Source organism: Haemorhous mexicanus, chromosome 1, assembly GCF_027477595.1.
Source record: "Haemorhous mexicanus isolate bHaeMex1 chromosome 1, bHaeMex1.pri, whole genome shotgun sequence".
NCBI classification, from domain to species: Eukaryota; Metazoa; Chordata; class Aves; order Passeriformes; family Fringillidae; genus Haemorhous; species Haemorhous mexicanus.
This window is the reverse complement of record NC_082341.1, coordinates 14702052-14723081: the sequence shown is the minus strand read 5'-3', so window position 1 is coordinate 14723081 and position 21030 is coordinate 14702052. Positions and strand designations below refer to the sequence as shown.

General features: G+C 38.7%; 1 protein-coding gene across 1 annotated transcript in view; it reads right to left on the bottom strand.

Annotated features, from left to right (window-relative positions):
• The window catches only part of KIF5B (kinesin family member 5B), a 34007-nt gene extending 13611 nt beyond the window's left edge, over nt 1-20396 (bottom strand). The window contains exons 1-14 of the mRNA XM_059840422.1: nt 20042-20396; nt 12641-12728; nt 10999-11072; nt 10451-10555; nt 9998-10046; nt 9642-9697; nt 9443-9530; nt 7938-8062; nt 6361-6465; nt 5822-5967; nt 3913-4061; nt 2325-2518; nt 1316-1384; nt 36-242 (exon numbers count right to left, since the gene is read on the bottom strand). Coding sequence (XP_059696405.1) covers nt 36-242; nt 1316-1384; nt 2325-2518; nt 3913-4061; nt 5822-5967; nt 6361-6465; nt 7938-8062; nt 9443-9530; nt 9642-9697; nt 9998-10046; nt 10451-10555; nt 10999-11072; nt 12641-12728; nt 20042-20167 — 1581 coding nt within the window. The 5' untranslated portion in view covers nt 20168-20396. The remainder of the gene's footprint in view (nt 1-35; nt 243-1315; nt 1385-2324; nt 2519-3912; nt 4062-5821; nt 5968-6360; nt 6466-7937; nt 8063-9442; nt 9531-9641; nt 9698-9997; nt 10047-10450; nt 10556-10998; nt 11073-12640; nt 12729-20041) is intronic.
• Between the last annotated feature and the right edge of the window lie 634 nt (nt 20397-21030).

Below are 21030 nucleotides of genomic sequence, written 5' to 3'. Positions count from 1 at the left end.
AAGATTGTCAGTAATTTCTTATCCCAAATTCATACCGATTTTTGATTGAGTTCATCACTAAGCAGTTCATATTCCTTTGCCTTATCTTCTACTTCCTGAGACTTCTGATCATAGTTGACAGCTAATTCTTCAAGGGCTTGTAGCACCTCTTTCACTTCCTCTTTAGAAGCATCATTTTCAGCCTGAAGACGATTCAACTCTGCTTGCAGGTTGTCTTGGTCCCGTCTGGTTGATGCCAGAAGCTGCAACATTGATAGGGGTTTAATAAAAATACAACAGTAAATAATCATAAAGAAAATCCCACACATATCTTGAATTTTATTAATGCTTTCAGCTGCTACAATAGCTTGCAGCACTACAGTCTACATTCCTAGTGACTAGCTTCATGCAGTAAGGATACCAAGAACAGAATATAATGAAAAACTAAATTCACCATCTATATTCACAGTTCTATAAGTTTTTAAATATCATAAAAATGGAAGTGATTACAAATGAAGACATATAAGAGTAGCAACTAGAAATGCACAAGGAATATTCTTAAGTTCTCAAAAAAGCCACTGAACACTACATATGAGTCTGGAATTATCAATAGTCTAGGGACTAAACTTCAGCATTTTAATATTGTTAGCTGGTGAAGAATAACTAGACAAAAGGTACACTTGCTAAAAAAGCAGATGTATTTATTTAAATTAGATTCAACAGTACCTCCAACTTTGCTAGTCCTTAGCCCATTTCCTTCTGAATATGCACACAAACATTACTTTTTTTAACATTTGTGCTATAGAATAATAAATTTTCTAATATTTTGGTTAAATGAAATTTTCAATATTAATAGGAATTCCACCTCACTAATTTATATCCCTGGCAACATGTGCATGCAAATAATTTGAATATTCTAGCAAGTATGGTGTGAATTAACACCTAGATACTTCCTTGTTCATTATGGGCCAATAAATTCCCCTCCTCTACCTTATCTCTCTGTACAGCAACTGACCAGAAGTAAACCTTGGAACAGATTTCTTACATTAAATCAAGTTCCCTTCAGTTTTGACAACCTGCTAACTCTGCATAGGGAAGACAACTGCCTTTGCATAAAATACTTCAATTTTTTCAGTCTTCATGGATACTTAAGATCCAAGTAAAGCCATCAGCACAGTGTAGGTGGGAGGAAGGAACAGGCAGAGCATTTAGATAAGGCATAGAAAAGGCTTTCATTCTACTCCCTGGTCATAAACTGAGACCCATTCCAAATACCAAAGATTTCTTTAATGAAAAGACAATGAAAATAAAACATAGATGCAAAAGCAAAACTTACCTCTTCCTGATCCAACATTTGTGTCTTCAGTTTTTCTACTAGTTGACTCTGCTGATTAATTTCTTCATCCTGCAGTTGAAATAAGACTGTGTTCATTAAACTGACAAATACCACTCAAAAAAATCATCTATAAGACAGCAGACATCAGGTATCTAACTTTTCTCTATTCCAAGATAATTACACAACAAATCAATAAAAGTAAAAAACAATTCTTTTCAGTGGTTGGAGCCATTCATGAGGCTCTTAACTGGAATGTATGTGTAATACACCATGCTTCAGAGACAGAAGTCTTATACCTGTGCTTTTGCAAGTCTTCTCCAAGTTGTTCTAACTTCCAAGGAACAATTAATATTTAATTAAAATATTTTTTTCTATTCAAATACAGTACTACTGCTTAAATTTGAGATTATTTATTTCAAATAAAATATTCAAATCATGGAAAGAAAAAAAATTTGTCTCCAAATTACTAATTTTCCTACATCCATTGTTTTCCAACTAACAAACGAAACTCCTTTGGCACTCCTTTAGCATCAGAAAACTTTTGATTTCTCTTAATCAGAATTAAGAGGAAGCACTCTCAGCAAATACTTAAACAAGCTGAGCTAACAAATTAATATTGGCAAATTAAACACAGAATAAGCTGAGCTGGAAGGGAGCCATCAGGATCATCAAGCCCAACTCTCAGCCCTGTGCAGGACACCCTGAGAGTCACACCCTGCGCCTGAGAGCATTGTCCAAAGGCTTCTGGACTTCTGTCAGGTTTGGTGCTGTGACCACTTCCCTGGGGAGCCTGTCTGAGTGCTCAGCCTCCCTATGGGTGAAGGACCTTTTCTAATATCCAACCTAAACCTCCCCTGACACAACTTCAGGCCATTCCCTCAGGTCACGAGTGAAGAGATCTGTACCTGCCCCTTCGCTTCTCCTCCTGAGAATGCTGAAGACATATTATACAATAATATAGTTCAAGACATATTATCAAGAGATCTTACATTAAGAAAGAATGGCATACCTTGTCATCCAGTTGTTTGTAAAGTTTGGCAATTTCTTCCTCACATTTCCTTCTCTCAGCATCAGTGAAATTGCCAGTTACTCCAATTGTGGTAGCTGGTTTATCGTTAATTACAGTAATATCCTTGTCCACTGCAAAAGCTTCTAAGTTGGCCTTCTCCTTGTCAAACTGTTCATCAACTGGTACAGTCTCCCCTTAAAAGTAAACTTAATTTTAGTACAGTTAGCCATGACATATTTCCCACAAAATCATCCTTGAGAAGTATCACATATTTCCTACTAACAGTTTTACACAGTTAATAAGCAATTGAGTTCAGCTGACTACTTGGCAAAAAAAAAAAAAAAAAAAAAAAAGAAAAAAAAGACCACTAGATCATCCAAACTATTTCCTATTTACCACAAAACATTGTATTTCATCCAGTTGCTCTGCTATGAGCTCCAAACTACACATCAAACCTCAGCATCTAGAAAGTCACCTAACTTTCCCAGAAGACATAAAACTCTGTCTCCAATGGCACTGTTTTACTAGATAGCCACATTTACTTTTACAGTGCTCTGCTTCTAATTTAAAATCTTTTCAGTTACTCTTTTATCCTTTTATGTTCATAAAGATTTTTCTGATGAGAACACTTTAACTTCACAGAGAAGAAGACAGAACATGGCAAGGCACTTTGGTAAATTAAACTGAATTCCTTAGTGCTTTATTCAAAACATTTCACGCAGTCCTTGGAAGGTATAAGCTCTTTCCAACACTCCAGTATCTCATGTTGAGTATAGTTCTTTCAGAATATTGACATTTCAGGGGTGGCCTCATACCAGCTCTACGAAACAATTAAAAAAAACCCCAACAAAAAAACAAAAAACCCCCAACATCCTACCAAACCTATTTCAGCAAAACCATTATTTTTCAGATTTGTATCAGGATGTGGCGCGGTTGTCAGATTGCAAAATCATCTTGTACAGCTGCTAAACTCCAGAGTATATCTGCATGACCTGCGTTCTCTTTTCCTGAATTTATGGCCTCACTATTAACTTGCAATTTGCCAGCAACTTGAACTGATAAGAAGTTAATCATTCAGGAAGAATTAACAAGCACATATTTGGTACTGCCAGCAACTTTGGGGTTTGGGTGGGTTTTTTGCCTACTCACATGCTTGAGTTTTAAATGAGGGCAAGATCTTAAGATATTGTTTTGAATCAGAAAAATAAAACAGAGGAAATATTTTACTTAGTTTCTGCACTTACAAATAATATCAGTTTTTTGTCCCTCAAAATTAATTTGGACTAGTAACTAGTAGAAGTAACTACTAGTAAGGACTAGTAAGTAACTAGTCCTGCTAGAAAACCAAGTGTTGAACAATCTAACAGGAACACACTTTCAGACATTTTCGTCATAATAAGATTATTAGAAGTTATTTCAGTTGCAATAAAGTGAAAAATATATTCCAAAGCTGACTTACTACTACAGCTTTAACATCCTTATTACTGCCTTGCATAGTGCTCTTAGCTATTTCTGGTAGCCTGAAGACTAACTCAGTGTGTGCTGTCTTGCCTAAAGTTTGCAGAATAATAATAAAACTGCTTCTCACCATTCCTCCATCTGTTGAGCTCATTTTCCAGCCACTGTATGGTGTTACGCAGAGTCTTGTTTTTCTCTTTTTCCTTCTCATACTTTTTCTTCCACTGTTCTGCAGTGAGCTCCACATTGACACAGACTGTGTTCTTAATGGTCTTTGCTCTACACAGAGAAAGCAAAAAGCTCTGAAACTTCATTTTAAAAAAAAGGAATTAGAGGTTACTAAATACATGTTCATATATCACTAGTGAAAACATAAACATTCCCATCTCTTCCAAAACCTTATTTCTATTCCCTGTCAAGTTACTATTCTTTCAATTGGATTGACACAACTGTTGAAAGACAGAGCAACACAACTTTGGGAAAGCTGAGAAATCTCAAGCTGATTGAGTTGGAAAAAATTAAGCTGCATATCTTCATCTGAAAGAACTGAGGTCAGGACAGCTGTACACAGTTTTGAACAAAGGATAGTATTCCCCATCTAGCAAACACTGTCCAATGGAGAGGACACTTCTAGCACGCAAACCATCTGGCTTATCTAAGAAACAGCTCATTTCAACCAAACAGCCTAATTACTAGATCTCCACTAACCAAAAAGGTGCTACAAGCTACTTAGATAATGGCAGATGTGAGTCTGCATTCAGGTGAATTCCATTAAATTATTTGGAGGCAGGCACTGATAACATATTCACCAAGTAATGTATGGTTTTCACTATAGTGCCATACCTCACTTATCTCAGTAATTTTCCTGTTTGGTCTTCTACTACTGAATATCCCACTCCAAAATTCAGAACAGGAAAAAAGCTTAATGGCAGTTAAACATCTCTCTTGCCCTGCATTGACTCCAATAAGGACCCTTTTGCAAAATCTTAGGGAGACATTACTACTAAAATAGATATGATTTTCTTCTATGTTATATGAATATTATATAGCCTTCAGTTACTACAGCTGAGGGCTTCAGAATAAATTTGATATCCCTAGGAAGCTGAATTACTACACAGGACTAACTGTGGTGGCTGAGACAGGAATGCAGTCTCTTAATTCCTGAAAACATCAAGAGCACAAGGTAGTGAAACTACATAGCTGTAGCTGGTAGACACTTTCCTGTAGCTCATTCACTAAATGATAAAAGGAAAAGACCTCCTACCTTCTAAAAGGAAACAAAAAACCTCCACTACTGCAGAATGCAGTCATTACTCCATGCTCACTAACTATTCATATTCTGCCAGATTTCTAACCTGGTCTATTTTCCATAATACAAAACTTCTCAGAGAAGACCAATAGGAAATTATCTTGTTGGACTGAAGTGCCAGAGGTACTAACATCAAAGACCAGATGGACTAGCAAAACACTGACAGGTTTTGGAATGTGCTCCACCAAATGGTGTGATTGAATCTAGTGGTCAGGAACAGGAGTATAAAAAAGCAGCAACAGTAATACAATGGCAAAGAAAAACTACCTAACAAAGTACCAAATTGGAAATGAGTATGTATAAATTCAGTTATAAATGATACAGCAATTCACAAGAATCATTTCAAAGTTTACTGGAGTGCTAGATACAGACCAGAGAACAGGCTCTCCTGGCAAATAAAGGAATCAACTTTCCAGGGGAAAGTTCCTTCCTGCCTTCTTCCTATGTACTTTAGGGAGGGCAGGGGACAGGGAAGTACTTAAAGCCCTTCAAGATTATACATTAAACCACAATTTGAAGCAAATTATATACTTCTCCTGAAAATACAGTCTTCAGGATCTTGGCTGGTTTAAGGATTTATATATATTATGACACAAGACAGACCACAATACTTAGGCACAAGAGTTACAGAAAGAAAGTAAACATTGTAATTAATCTGGTTCAGGAATCTTAATAGAGCAACTTACTTATTTCCTATTCTGTATTTATTCCTATTAAGTCATGTACTCACCTTTGCCCGAACAGAAGTGTAGATTTAGTTTCAGATTCATTGTAAGAAGATGGAGAACAGCAAATAACAATAGTTGTTCTGCAATTACCCCCTAACGAATCTTGAAGGATTCTGGTCATTTTGCTATCACGATATGGAACATATGTCTACCAAGGAAGAGGTTAAATGATCAGTCACAGGTTTTCATACACATTTAATTTGCTGAAATATGAACTACACTTTTGCTAGGTATGACCTCATTAGAAAGACATTAAATTCTACTTTAATTCACTAATCATAAGACTGAAGGTGTATGGGATGACAAATTGTATTTCTATGTTTGGTAACCATTAGAGCGCAAGGAAACTTTCAGTATGATGCTCAGGTCCCTCAGCATTAAATGGAACTTACTAATCTTTACTGTCAATACAGTACAAGAGTAATGGCCACCTGCAATGCACTGGCTCATATCACTGAGATTGGTAAGAATTTCTGCACAGTATGTTCAGAGATGCAAGCTCTTAACCTTTAAGTAAAAAAAGACAAAATAGAACACTTACACTGCTTTCAGCCAGGGCTGAGATGACATTTCCAAGAGCAGACAAAGACTTGTTGATGTTCTTGGCCTCATCCAGCACAGCACCTTCTGCTCCAGTTTTACTAACCTATACAATATTTCAGGACATTACTAAATGCATCTTCAAAACATACCTTCAAAATTTAAGAGAAAACTTATGTAATTTCCCCACTTATAAGTCAGTCTCCTTGACTTTATGAGGTACACATAAGCCAACTCTTAGTCAGACTTTCCCCAATTCATTACGAATTTCTCATTCAAACCTCAAAGTCTGAATATTTCTCATGTTTTTAACTGAAGTGAATATTTTCCCTGCGAAGTACACCTTTTTGTAGCAGATAAATGTATAGTTAAAAACTTCTGTCAAATTCACAACTTCAAAAGTTTTTTGAAGTCTGTAAAAAAGATTCAATCCTTAAAAGTAAATAAGCATTATGAATAGTTTGTCCAGAGATCATCCTTAAAAACAAACTACCTCTCCCCCTTAAGAACCCTAACAAAACAAACCATAAAACCCAAACCACATTCACTACCCCTGGAAAATACAGCAGAAAATCTTCACAAGCATAAATCTGTGAAAACAGATTTTAGAGGCAGAATCTGACCTACATGAGTGCTCTAAGAACTTAAGTAGCTAGCAGAAACGTGAAAAAATCTGACCTGATGCCATTCTATCTACCTTGCCTCTTTTGCCTCAAGGGCTGAATTTGACTTACAGTTCCATAACATTCCCTTTACTATTTCCACCCAGCTGTGACCATGACTACAATGAAACAATTCTATTTTCCTGTGTATAAACCGATACAAGCCATTAGAAAACTCCATACATTTCAAAGGGACTGGGGAAATGCACCAATGTAAAGTTTGAAACAAACACTGAAAGGAACTACAGAGAAAGGAGACCTGCAACCCAGCTCTCTTCTTTAAAAGAAAAAAAGACTCTGACTAAAGAAACACATTTCAAAATAAATATAGGATCAGAGACAACAATAAGGTCATAGAACAATGATGTAAGAAAAAACAACAGCAAGCAAAAACATCTGAAAAAACTGGAGGTAAAGACAGGGATAAACCCAGAAGCAAAGATGAAAAGAATGTCAGAAATCCAGCTTTCAGAAGACTAATTACAGTATGTATTTCTTTCTCTACTTTAAGCTACTGATATAGGAAAGCAAACTGTCAGCCAATGTTAATGAGATTTTCAAATTAAGAAACTTGGTATCACTACATAAGAAAATCCAGATACTCCACAACCATAAAACTTGATTCCTGTACCTGGCTAACCCACCCATCTGTAACACTTTTTTTTTTTTTTTTGCACACTCAGATACTGAAACTGAACTTTACCCTCTTTCCCCACCCCAGTCTAGATTTACAAATCCTCACTTGCAGAAACATGGATCAGCTTAAAGCGTCTAACAGCCAAGCCAGCCTAGGATTCAGAAACCATATTTCAACATCAAAATTGACACACCTCAGAGATGACAACTGAACCATGTAAAATACTTGACTGTAAATAAAAAACATAGTTTCAGAGTAGAAAGAGAAACTTATAATTACCTTCTCACTACCCGCCAAGTCCACAAGGTAAAGTTTTCCACTTAGTTTCTGTTCTGTTTGAGTATTCTCTTGTTTTACATTAATAAGAAAAATACTATGACTTCGGGAGCTGTGTTCATTCATATCTATAATTCAAAATAAACACATCAAAAAGATTTGTACAATCAGTCTCACTCAAAACAACACCTCCCCACAGTGCAGCAAGAGATCCAAAGCTAATGAATCTGTATAGAGTAATCTCTCGATGACAGCAGACCTAGAGGCAGCAAAACCAATGGTATCATCTAACGGAGTAAGAAAGATCCAGTTTTCCCTTGGGCTCCTATTAATATCACATAAGTTCACTCATCAGGTTTGCTAGCTGTCAACCATGGATTTCACACGTTAATTTACTTTATTAGAACAGAAAGTGTATTTAGTTTTAGATAAGGGAGTCTTTTGAAGACTTCCAGAGTACCCCATTTTATCCTTCTCTGTAAATTTTAACTGGCTACAGCCTTTCATTCCTGTCTTGTACTGCCCCCTCTGTTGTGAAACATTAAGAGAAAACAAGACATGTTGAATTTAAAGTATTATTTTAATCCAGTAAAAAAACTTAATCTGAATGAGAACACCTGGCCATTTCTTTTTCCTTTTAAGTATAAATCTCTCACAGTTCTAAAAGTACCAGCTTACTGATGTTAAAGCACAGAACACAAAATAATATTCTATCCAAATTTTCTTAGTGCAGTCCCCACTTGAACCTTTTTACTTAGGAGCAATGAAGCAAAACCACAAGACTGAAATACTCCTGAAAAGGAACATATTACTTTTGGTTTTGATCCTTAACCTAAGAAATGAGAAGAAAACGCTTATATTTTCTTAATGACTGTATAATCTCTTCCTGAATAAAGAACTAAACACAGGAAGATTGTGAAACATCCTGAAATTGGCTCTGAGACTTCTGACAGTCACCTCAGTTGCTAAGAGCTTAAGTCTTATTTTGCTTGCACCTACATCTTCCTTTGTCATTTCCAAATCCTGCTTTTTGTGGGAATTTGGAGACCTATGGCATAGCTCCTTGCAACTCAGTTGCATGCTACAGCCAAAAAACTTGGGATGCTGTTTAAAACTGCAGCAGGTCTGAATTCTGATCAGCTGCTCCTAGAATATGCAACAGAATGATCAAACTTTGGACGAGCCACACTTACAGATTTCTAGCTTAACTGACACAAATTCCACAAACTGGGATTTTGCACTATTCCTAAAGCAGAACCTTTTTCTCCAGTGATGCATAGTTCCTCACTGATGCCTTACTTTCTCCTTTCAATCCCAGTCTAAGCAATATGATCTAACCAGACATGAACTAAAATACTTGTTTATGTAAGACATACTGAAACTGCTTATGCCAAACCCTTTCAAACACCTGAATTATTTAGCTCGCTATCTGCGCCACTCCTCCTTTTTTAAGGCATACCAGAAGCAAATAGATAAATCACTTAAAGGAAACAGCAGATGATACTTACTTGTAACTGCTACGTGTCGATTTGATTTTCCTTCATCTATAGTATCCATAACTTCTTCTGGACTACATACAAAACGCTCTGTGCAACCCTTTGGAAAAAAAATGGGGATTATGAAAAATAACACCACATAAACAAGGCACAAGTAAAACGGTGTGCACCAGAGGAGTGCAGGATGAAAATACATCAGACTGATGCTCACCTTTACATAGGGAACTCTATTTTTGTCCTCATGAACAGAAAGATTGGTCTTTGAAACTGGAAGAGAAAACATTCCAAAGCTAAGGCAAAACTGAATGAGAGCACTGCATACAATGCATGCCCAAGTCATAAATGTTACCTCTCGGCAACACAAACAACATATAAACAAACAACATATACCAAAGCACCACCACTGCAGCTTTAGTAATATATAGATGAGCTCCATGCTCTCCCATTATGATGTACCTTTCTCATGCAAAGTTATTAGCACAATGAATACCTAAGTAACATAAGGGGTTTTTAATATATCCCTCCAGAATAACTTATTTTATAGTTCAATACAAATAAAAGTCTTACCATCCAAAAGGTCCCTTATTTTATCCAAGTATATTTCAAAATATGACACCTAGAAGTAAGAAGAAGAAAAGGGATACATCAGAAGGCAAAAACACTTTGCTTCTTGATCACAAGGATTCAGCATGATTACTATGACCTCCCACATAACAGCCCATCCAGCTCAAGTTCTTAAGGCTGAATTAAAATGTATCTTTAAGAAGAAACTGTTTTGATCAGAAGTTCCAATCACTATCAGCACTGCCACAGGTTAGCAGCATAGTTTCCATCAAAGTTGAATGGAACAAAATAAAAGTTTTAACATAATTCTTCTTTAGGAAAAATCAGTTACTTCAGTAATAACTCAGGTTATGAGGTTTCCAAGTTACAGGCATTTGAAACAGATACAGAATATCCATTCACGAACAGACTACCTTTGAGTTTTAATACAGATTAAAGTAAAAATGAAAACTTTACCTTAATATGAAACTCAAGATTCTCATCCATGGAGTAAATATAATTAAAAATATCTTGCACTATTCTTGGAATAATGCCCATTCCATCTGGGTCATGAAGTTTCCCCTTAACAGAAAAAGATAGAACATAACTAAAAATTCATACTCAATCCAGCATTACAAACAGCATTCAAACACAAAACATCTGGTTCAGTTTAACAGACAAAATACTTATAGGTATGATGCACTTATTCCATGAAGTAAAGAGAAACCCACAGTTCCCCAAAAGTGAAAAGTTCTACAGCTCCCCAAAAGTGAAAAGAACAGCCTCAGAACTCTCACAAACTACAACTGAAATGATGCTATTGATATTATTCCCATGTCTCTCAACCCGCTACTGAGTGTGAAAAAAACCCCCACATTGCCATTTTCAGTCCTAAAAAAAAATAATGGGCTATCAAAATGTTGCAAGAAGAAAACAAGCTGACATCTTATTTCTACAAAGCAAACACTATTGTGATGAAAAGACATGACAATGACAGTAAGAGAAAATAATTTTAACATTCTTACTTCCATAGTGTGTGTCTTTCCAGATGATGTTTGCCCATAAGCAAATATTGTACCATTGTATCCCTCAAGTACATCTAAAGGGAAAGAGTATTTTCATTAGCGTTCATTTCCTTCTTCTAAAGCTAAGCTGAACTAAATATAATGTAAGCAAGCAGGTCCTAAAATGCCCAGCAAGTTAAATCACTCAATGTCTGGGAACATTGTGCTAGAGTTAGGGGGAGGGAGGGTGCTCCTCCTTAAATATTTTAATGCATTTTGCCATCACTGACGGTGTCTTAGAAGTTCCTGTTTCTTCAACCAGAAAAGTCAGGACTTTACATTTAGGAACAAAAATGACATTAATACAATTGCCAGGCTAAACAGATGGTCTTTGATTTCTCAAAAGAAACCAAACAGGAGAACACCATCATATTTTCTGCCTTCAGGAAAGTTTAACTGTCCAACTGTGATGAGAATGGGCAACACCCTAAGTGTCAAACATCTCACTCTTAGGCCATAAGCTTCTATTTCAAATTATGAATGAACCAAGCAAAGTTTTAGACTGAGGGGTGAGGGACTGGTGGGCTGGCTTGTTTATGTGTAAATTACTCTAGAATCACATCCTGCAAGCAAACTTTTCTTTTCCAAAAACGAGCATGAGAAGATACTCCAAATGGGGAGGTCTTTGCCACTCCACCATACCTGTAAATCCATTTGTCTCACCACTAGAACTCATTTGCCACTTGATGCAGCACAGGTGAGAAATGCCACACAGAGCTCAGAGGCTTAATGGAGAAAAGGGGCAGCATTACAATTCTTAGCTAAATTCAGTTTTCAAGGAGCAACCTTCTGATCTGAGCCTGATTATTATTTAACTCAATAAAGGGTTAAATACTTGCAGCAGCATGAATTTCCCACAGCAATTTACTTTTCTAATGATGAAAAACACAGTATGTTTACCCAGTATTCTGTTGGTATTAACTAATGGTTGGTATTTCAGGGATTTCTGACAAGGCTTTGTAAAGCTGTTTTGAAAGTTGGGTCAATTAGAACTTATTAATGCCCTCAAGAAATGAATCAATTTTATTTTCAGGGAACTAGCTAATTGCTTACTCCAAGAATGTACTGTGGCATATCCTTCATTGTGACAATACTTGATTTTCTGAAGGTAGTAGGCCAAATCTGAGAATTCAGTTTTGGAGAAATTGTACACCCTAGCATGCACAGCAATAACTCATATTTCATAATTTTCATTTCCTCTTGCATTCCTCCAAACGAACTTCTGTGTGATATTTCTCACCAGTAAATTTGGGAGGACATGAAGACAGTACATGACACATCTCAAACTTATTAGTAACAACTATTATGTTTAATTTCTGACAAATTGTTTTAAATTATTATTGCAGAGAACTGTAAAAAGAAACCCTAAAACATAACAGGTAAATGTTACCAAATGTTGCAATCAACCGAAACAGCAGGTTTAATTACAGCATTGACTTAATTTATTAGCTCAACTACAGGATGACTGTATGGTGCTACAATCCATGTTGGCACTTATTAAACATTCCAAAGATAAAAGGCAGCAATAGAAGTATTTGTTTTCAACACTGAAATCCACAGGAATATGACATTTTCTTATGGTAAATTTGCTCTTCCACCTTACCTTTGACAATCTTTTTAGCACAGTCATTGTATACTTGTTCTTGTGATGTGTTTGACTGGAATACACGGTCAAATATATATGGCTTGGACTGTAAAAAAAAACCAAAACAAAACAGTTATCAAAAGATGCTGGAAAAGAGTTATCAAAAAATGCTGGAAGTGGAACTGGAAGGTGTTTGTTAATAGTTCAGAAGTACTCTACATTGTCTCAGCCCAATCTTCTATTTTAAGCATTTGAAGACTCTTGTGTGGAAATCAGCTTAAACAGTGCTGCCTAAATCTTCACAGGCTTGCTTAAAAAGAAGGCCTTGAATTAAATATATTTGGTTTCAAAGTATTATCTACATAGTTCTGCAAAACTGCTCTGCCACATGACCTCAAGTTACTTCATTTACAAGGTAAGCCAATGCCTGGTCTGTACATCTAAGAACCCCTTATTCTTACCTACCCTGGTAGTAGGTTTACTCTGGTAAACTCAAATTATTAAAAACATACCCCATGACACAGAGTACCTGTCTTGGTAGTGTTTATTGAAAAAAACCAAACCAAAAAGAAACATTCAACATAAACTATTGTGCCATATAAGACATCCTTAAAATAAAGCTCCCCAAGTAGAATAAAAGGCGATACTGGGGAAGGAAACCTTTCACAAGACTCATTTTGGAAGACACTACATGAGGAAGATATGACAGAATTTTGAGAGGAACGTTGGTTATTGCTTTGTTTTAGAGAAGAGATTCTCGAAACAGTTCTAAGCAGCTGAGAATCTACTAGGATATAAATGATTACGCTCATCTTACAAAGCTCAAATTTTTTATAGCACTTTCAGAGCTTGATTTTGTAGGTAGCCAAGCAGATGGGCAAAGTTTAAAAAAACCTAGGTCAGTTAACACTGTTAAACACCCCACAACTGTTAAGTGTTCCATTCTGCCTAAATTTAATTCATTATTATCCTCCCACAAGGATATTCTGGAATCGCCTCTCCAGCAAAGAAACAAGTATGGCTTCCATCTTTTACCCACCCACATTTGCCTTCTCTGGCCTGGCCTTCCATTTGTCTTCTAATAATATCTAGCACCATAAAAAACAAAGCTTTTTTAGACTAAATATATTTATCTTAGGCCTTGAAATCAGGTGGATGAGCACTCTCTTGGAAAAATAATTACAGAGTTCACTGTATAAATATGTTCAAGAAACCACAAGAATCAGTAGGCAGAAACTGTCCCTAAGGGGCTGAAGTTTGTCGGAACACTTGTTTCACAGCAGGGAAAACACCACCCTCTCACCCTCTTCCATTACTCATTTCAGCTTCAAAGACACCTCAAATCCCTATGTTCTACAGGTAGAATTGAGGCCGTTAGATACACCAGGAGGGAGACAACAAGTAACCCTGAGGTAAGAAAATGAAGACTGAGAACACATTACACAAAAAGTAAGATCCTGTAGAAAAGATGACACCATCTTTCTCACTAGCAGCTGTAGTTTCAATAAGCTTCCAATTTCACAGATATCAATCAGCTACACTACACACTGCAAGTCAGCTACACCACAAAGCATTAATCAGCTGTTTCGTGCTCCAGTGCGTATTTATATGCACTGAAATAATTCAATTGTGGAACAGAAAATCAAGCTGCAAGGCCTTCACTTGGGCAGTATTGCCTTTAATTGATCTTGTTTATTTATACAGTGAAAGCTGCTAAGCACATGACCAATTTCGATTTCCCTCAAGTTAACAATTGCTACCAATATACAAAACTTAATAATTTTGGCCAAGAGAATCCTCACAAGTGGTCCTGTGGTCACTTGTCACTTCTCCATCTTTTGCATGTGGAAAGTGGAATATTTGCTCACATGTCCTCATTTTTTATCACACCAATGAAAATCCATACTAGTGGCATGTCCCTGCTCTATCATCACTGAGTCAGTATCTAATCAAGTAAGTTTAGACAAGCAGGTTCCAGGATAATTATGTTTTAAGAATGCAAATTACTCCCACTCAGTATGGTTTCACATCTTTGACATCTACAATGCTATGTCTTATTACTTCTCTTTACAATATATTTTCTGCAGTAAACAAAGCTAAAACAGTATTACATGGATTACCATGCCCTAGAATGTCTCCTCATTACCTTTAAGAGATTAATCAAGAAAGATTAAAGTGTCAGATATTTTTTCTGCACCACCAGATGCCTTTTCCTCCCCAAGCAGTAAACAATCAGATCTAATGATGAACTGAAGACACAAAAGGCCCAAGCAGCATTACGGTGTGGTGTGCCTGACAGGGGTAGAAGCAGTGTCACTAACACAGCACAAGGCTGCTTTGACACACTACAGAAATTTTCAGAAACTGCTGCTCAAATTCTCTTAAAAATTTAATACATAAGGCCTTATAAGCAAGATATAAAATACCAAGCAAACAAGCAGAACTTCTAACTTCCTCTCTTAGAATCTTTTAGTTCCTTGCCTAGCATTTTTTTTTGTCTGTAGTCAACCACAAGACAACTGCAGCTCCCACAGTTGCCTTGCACTTTGAGGGATGTGGTCTCACAGCAAAGCTTTCCAAGTGCTCTCACAGCCTTCAGAAAGGTACAGCTACCAACATGATTCAGCAGTAGTTAAACTGAATCCTAATAAAGGGATGATGATGAAGTACAGTTCCATAGCTAACTTAAAGACTAGTTATCCATTATATAAAAGGATGCTCAGCCAATCTAAATTATACAAAATTTGGAGTACATGTGAGTTTCTGTGGAAAAACTTTTTGTCGATATACCCAATGAGGACTACAGAAAAATCTGTAATCACAACTACACTGAAAAACTTACATCAAAAGTCCATGAAATACTAAAGGTTATCTCCGTAGATGTAATTTAAAAAACCCTTATTACTATTGCAACTTTCCATAAAGTACAGAATTGGTTAGTCATAAGATCACCTGAGTTCACCTTACTTCCTATGCACGGATATCTGAAGCAAAGTCAGCAGTAAAAAAATTCACTTGAAAAATCAGTAGCATATTTTCCTACCACAACACATGCAGAAGCTCTTGGATGTTTTTTGCTAGAATGGACAGTTAAAACAGTGCTACAATACCTACCCACGCTCAGCCTATTCTTGGTGAAAGGTTAAAGTAGCACATAATGGGCTTACTTTGCTTTTAAGATCTGCATCTATATTAAAGAATGTTCTTCCCATCAGCACAAAATATGTTAAAAGATTTATCCAAAACGGAATAGTTTCTGGAAAGTATGATGTCAGATACCTGACTCACTTCTTCCTATTACTAAGCTAAGGTATTGCTGCTTTGACACACCTAATCAAGTCCAACACTGCCAATGGGTGAAAAGGCACAGCTACAAAGTAGTATTTTAATTTCAGGATGAAGAAAGAGGATTTTCTTCTTGTCTTAGCCCCATGCACACAAAAGTGCAGATGATACAGAACAGTCAGTGAATCTCAGCTTTTGGTCCTCTTTTTCTTATTTCTGTGGAAGTACTGCAATTCAAGTATTAACTATTACAGCAGTTATCTTTTGCTATAGAATTACTATAATACGTGATTTAAAACACTGTGACTAGAAACTCAATTTCCAGAATGGAAATAGAAAACTTTTTGAATAAATGTTTCAGCCAAACTTTTTATTTTAGTAGAAAGGCTCTTCTAAAGAGAAAAGCAAGTACTGCTGTTTATGAAAATGGTCACTGAATTTCGGGACAAAAAAACCCAGCAAATATGAGCAAGGTGTTTCTACACAACTGGCACTGCAGCCAGGGAGGAAAGCTTTGCCTTTACAGACTCCTGTAAACAAGAATACTTCCTTTCTGTTAAATCATCACACCACTGTCACCTGAAAAGTACCTTTGTTACTTAATATTCAATGGAATAAAGTAAGATAAAGAAATAGAGGATAACACTGGAATAATAGTATTATTTCAGCTACACATTGCAATTCCTGATTCATATTTATAGTTCCACCATAGACCTGATGCCCTTTTTTTTGTCTCTAATTAAACACTGCTTTCTTTCTGCTTTAGCAAACAATAATAATAAAGCTACTTTAAAGAATGCATTTCATTTCTTGAATTTATACAGTCCAGTACGGCCTTCAGCATTTTTCCTTTTAAAAAGCCTACTACTAAAAGCTGCAGCAGTAGATGTGACCTTCACTACCTGATTCTAACAACCCTCTAACCTCCTAGCCTTTTCTCATTTACGATCCAACACTAGTTTAAAAGATAATGAAAAAGAAAGCCAAAGGTCTCAAGCTATTTCCAGGATCACAGGGGCACATCTTGAACAAATATGAAAATACAGACAATATAGCCATGATTCTTTCCTGAAAGCCATACAAATAAGGAATGGACAATGATCGTTACTAAAAGCCATTTGGACAATGAGGCATACTGCCCATTCCTGTGCACACCCATAAGGCCTCACCACTGCAGCCACTGGGTAGTGCTGCTTTTGATTCAGGCTTCAGTTCCAAACCCCAGAGTATCACTGCATTCAGCAATGTATATCTTTCAGGTAGTTTTAAGATGAGCAAAACTAGATGTAGAAAGGTTTTTAAAGAAGATCTATAGATACATTACGCAGAACTATAAAGCTAGTCAGCTGCAAGCAGTTTTACATTTGATAAAACAAAGGAGATAATCCTGTATCAAACTGCTCTTCCTCCCTGTTCTATCTTACTCAAAAGCCTGAAATCCACTAGCAAATTGCTGTCAATTTTCACATATGACGACATTCTAATGTTTAACATGAAAGTCATATAATGAGTAATCTTATAATCTGTTTTAACAAAATCCTTATACTTAATTAACAGGAGAAGCCATTAGGAAAAAATAATTAATAGAATATTAAGATGGAAAGAAGCTACCTGCAATTAAAAAATTAAAAGCCCTTTACTAGTTAAAAAGTTTCATCCTGTGGAAAGAAAATACTTTGTTCCAGACTCTGCTCTTTAAAGCAGACCAACACCATATGTCCCCTTAACTGCAGTTACACACTTGCTACAGTTAAAACTATTATTTTATCTAACACAGATCAAAATGACTCACTCGTCCAGAAAGACAAGGATGACATTAACTTCATAGGAGCTAGGAAAAGAAGGGAAGACAGCTAGCTCAGAGATGACAGGGGAGTCAAAGAAGGAGGAGGGTTTGGTTATAGTCACTGATTTTCCTCCCCACCCTCCTCCAGAGGAGTCAAATCTGCAGCCTGGGATCAGCTCTGCTTCCGCTGCCTCCCAGTCTTCACCTCCCATCGACCATTACAGGCAACTCCCAAGCATTATTAACGAAGCCTCCACTGCTCCAGCCCCGAGCCAGGCACCCATGGGAGGTGCGATACCTTCAGGCAGCTGAGGGAAGCAGCTATAAAAAACCAAAAGTGGCTCAATTACTGCTCAACAGGCAGCAACAAGGACAGAAACCAAAGAGCTGAGGTAACCAAACACACAGCTTATGGAAGAAGCCTTTTAGACACTGTTTCATGAGCACTGCTTCTGTTATCCCTCCTTGGGCAATTCTGCAACACACAGAAACAAGTGGTGCCTGGCTACAGGCTCAGGTTAGAGGGTCCCTAAATTTGTAAAAACTCAGTCAAGCTATTAAAAACAAAACTACCAAACACAAGTTATTGTCAACAGTGTTAGAGATTCAAGTCATAATTTTGAGGGTACCAATATTGTAGCCACCATTACAAAGACAAAATCAGAGAGTATCAAACCTTTATTCAAATTTTGTAACAATACAAATACTGTCACTGCTACCCCATTTAATAATTCTGGGGGCATTTTTCCCTAAGTCAGACATAGCAAATCCTGGATCCAGGACAACTGGGAAATTTGTTGTGATTTTTACCGAGGTGAAATAACCAAGGTACAGCTGGCAACACTAAACCTCAATCCTGAGCAGAAAGCCCCACATGATCCCGCAGGAGCACAACATCAAATTGTTCTACTCAGATACAGAACCACCTCAGCACAATCTACATTTTAGATCATTTCAAAGTGCACCTAAAGAGTATTTTAAAAATATAGGCTTTCATTTATACAAGGCTACTGAAAGAAAATTTATTTTTTAAGCCAGAACACACAAAGGTTTCTACACTAAACTGTGGATTATAAACAGACTATGCAGTGTCACAATGAATGGGTATTCACTGATTAAAGTGAGATTATCCACTCTAGTTAAATTTTCTGTTTTCCAGGATTGGTTCCTTACTCTGAGATTACCTGTACAACCTCAGAAAGAAGTGATGTACTCCACGATAGTAACTTGCCAGCTGAAATGAGCCCAAATTACCTCATTCCACAAGCATGCTATTGTTCTTGTCATTCCAGACTCATGGAATTCCATATTTTATTGACAAATTCAGCCAAATATTAACAGACTGAAGCACTAGTATTTAATAACTCCTCTTACAAAAACTTATTTTATTAAATTGCCTCCTGCAACTTCAGATACTGTGCAAAAAAGCGATTATTGGTAGCCTCAAAAAACAAAACAAACCCCCAAAATGTTTAGACAGATAACTGGCCTCTAAGTTACTTTCACCAAGAATCAGCACTCTCCCACGAAAACACAAATTAGGAGTTAACAAAACAAAACAAACACTGGGGCTAAAGTGTGTTTGTACAACACCAACCAAACCAGGCAACAAACTACAGTACTTTATTTTTATATTCCATCTCCACTTTGTAGCTAGCTATGATCCACTGAAGAAAAAGGAAAGGATTATCTTTTCCCCTGCAACATCCATATTGTTTTAACGGGCCTCATAACTTGCAAGGAGACTCCATTAAAATACATTTACGAACATGTAGTAAGGCAAATGGTCTGTTTATTCTGATTTAACAACAGAAAAGAAGCTGTCAGTTGAAGACTGATGTACAGATCTTGAGCACTAATTCTCTGGAGCCTGCACGGTCGTTCCGCATTTCTTCCCCAGAACTCTCCGCAGACACTTATCGGGCGGCAGCTCCCACGCGTGCCTTTAGCAGTCACACACACGGCCCGGGGAGCGCCCGGCCGGCGGACCCTGCGGGACTCGCCCTCACTCCGCACCTCGGCACTCGGGCCTCCGGCTGCAGCCTCTGTCACATGTCTCCTGACCTGCCCCCACCGCCCTGTCCCCACAGCCCCACGCCCCTCTGCCCCCACCGCCTCCATATCCAGGCCAGCCCACCTCGCCCGCAGCCGTCCCTGCCCCCCTTCCCCTTTGCCTCGGTCTCCAAGGAGGCCGCTCCCCTTCCCGAGGCGTCCCCGCCCGCGGGCGCTCCCGCGCCCTCCCGCCTCACAGCGCGCCCATCCCCGCGGCGTCTGACCCCGCCGACCCCTGACACCCCCTCCCTCCCCCGCGGCGCTTCCCGCCTCTCCCGCCCGGGGCGGCCCCTCACCGCGATAACGACGGTGTCTTCGCCCTGGAACTTAGCGATGTACTTGTCGCCTCGGGCCACTTCGGACTCGTTGAGGGGCCTGAAGCGACACATCACTTTGATGTTACACTCCGCCGGGTCCGCCATCTTAGGCCACCGCCGCCTCCGGGGCGCTCAGCTCCGCCGCCGCCAGCTGCCGCCGCCGCACCGCCCGCGCCGGGGGTCTCGCAAGCCGCCGTGGCCGGGAAACCCGCGCCCGCCCCGGCAGGAGGAAAAAGGGAAGGGCTCCTTCCTGGCCGCCGCCGCCTCCCGCTTTCACTTCCTCCCCAACATGGCACCGGCCATGGCGGCTGCGGCCGCGGGTCCCGCCCCGCCCCGCCGGTGGGGCGGGCTGATGACGTCACTCACCGCAGCGCCTGCCCCGCCCCCAGCCCTGCTCTGTGCGCAGGCGCGTCACCGCCCCCGGGCGGGCGGGGCGGTGCCCGCGGGGCCGCCGGAGGCGCTGGCAGGGGCGGGGCTGCCTCTGGAGGGCGGGGCGGCCATGGCACCGCCCGCGGCCGCTGGTCCTGTCGCGGCGCGGCTGGAGTCATGGAACCGTAAACTCCTAGAGTTGTAGAATTGTGGAATCATGGAATCGTGGAATCATCAAGGTTGGAAGAGACCCTTAAGATCATCAAGTCCAACCATCAACCCATCACTACCCCTGTGACCCCTAAAGCACTAAACCATCACCCAGCGCCAGATCCAGATGCCTCTTAAACACCAGGGATGGTGATTCCACCACGTTCCTGGGCAACCTGGCATCATCCACACAGAATCACAGAATCAGGCTGGAAAAACCCTCAGGTCATCGAGTACAACGTATGACCAAACATCATAATGTCAACTAAATGCCACATTCAGTCTTTCTTAAACACATCCAAGCACAGCCACTGCAGCCTCCCTGAGCAGCCCATTCCGATGTCTAACAACCATTTCTGTGAAGAAATTCTTTCTACTATCCAACCTCA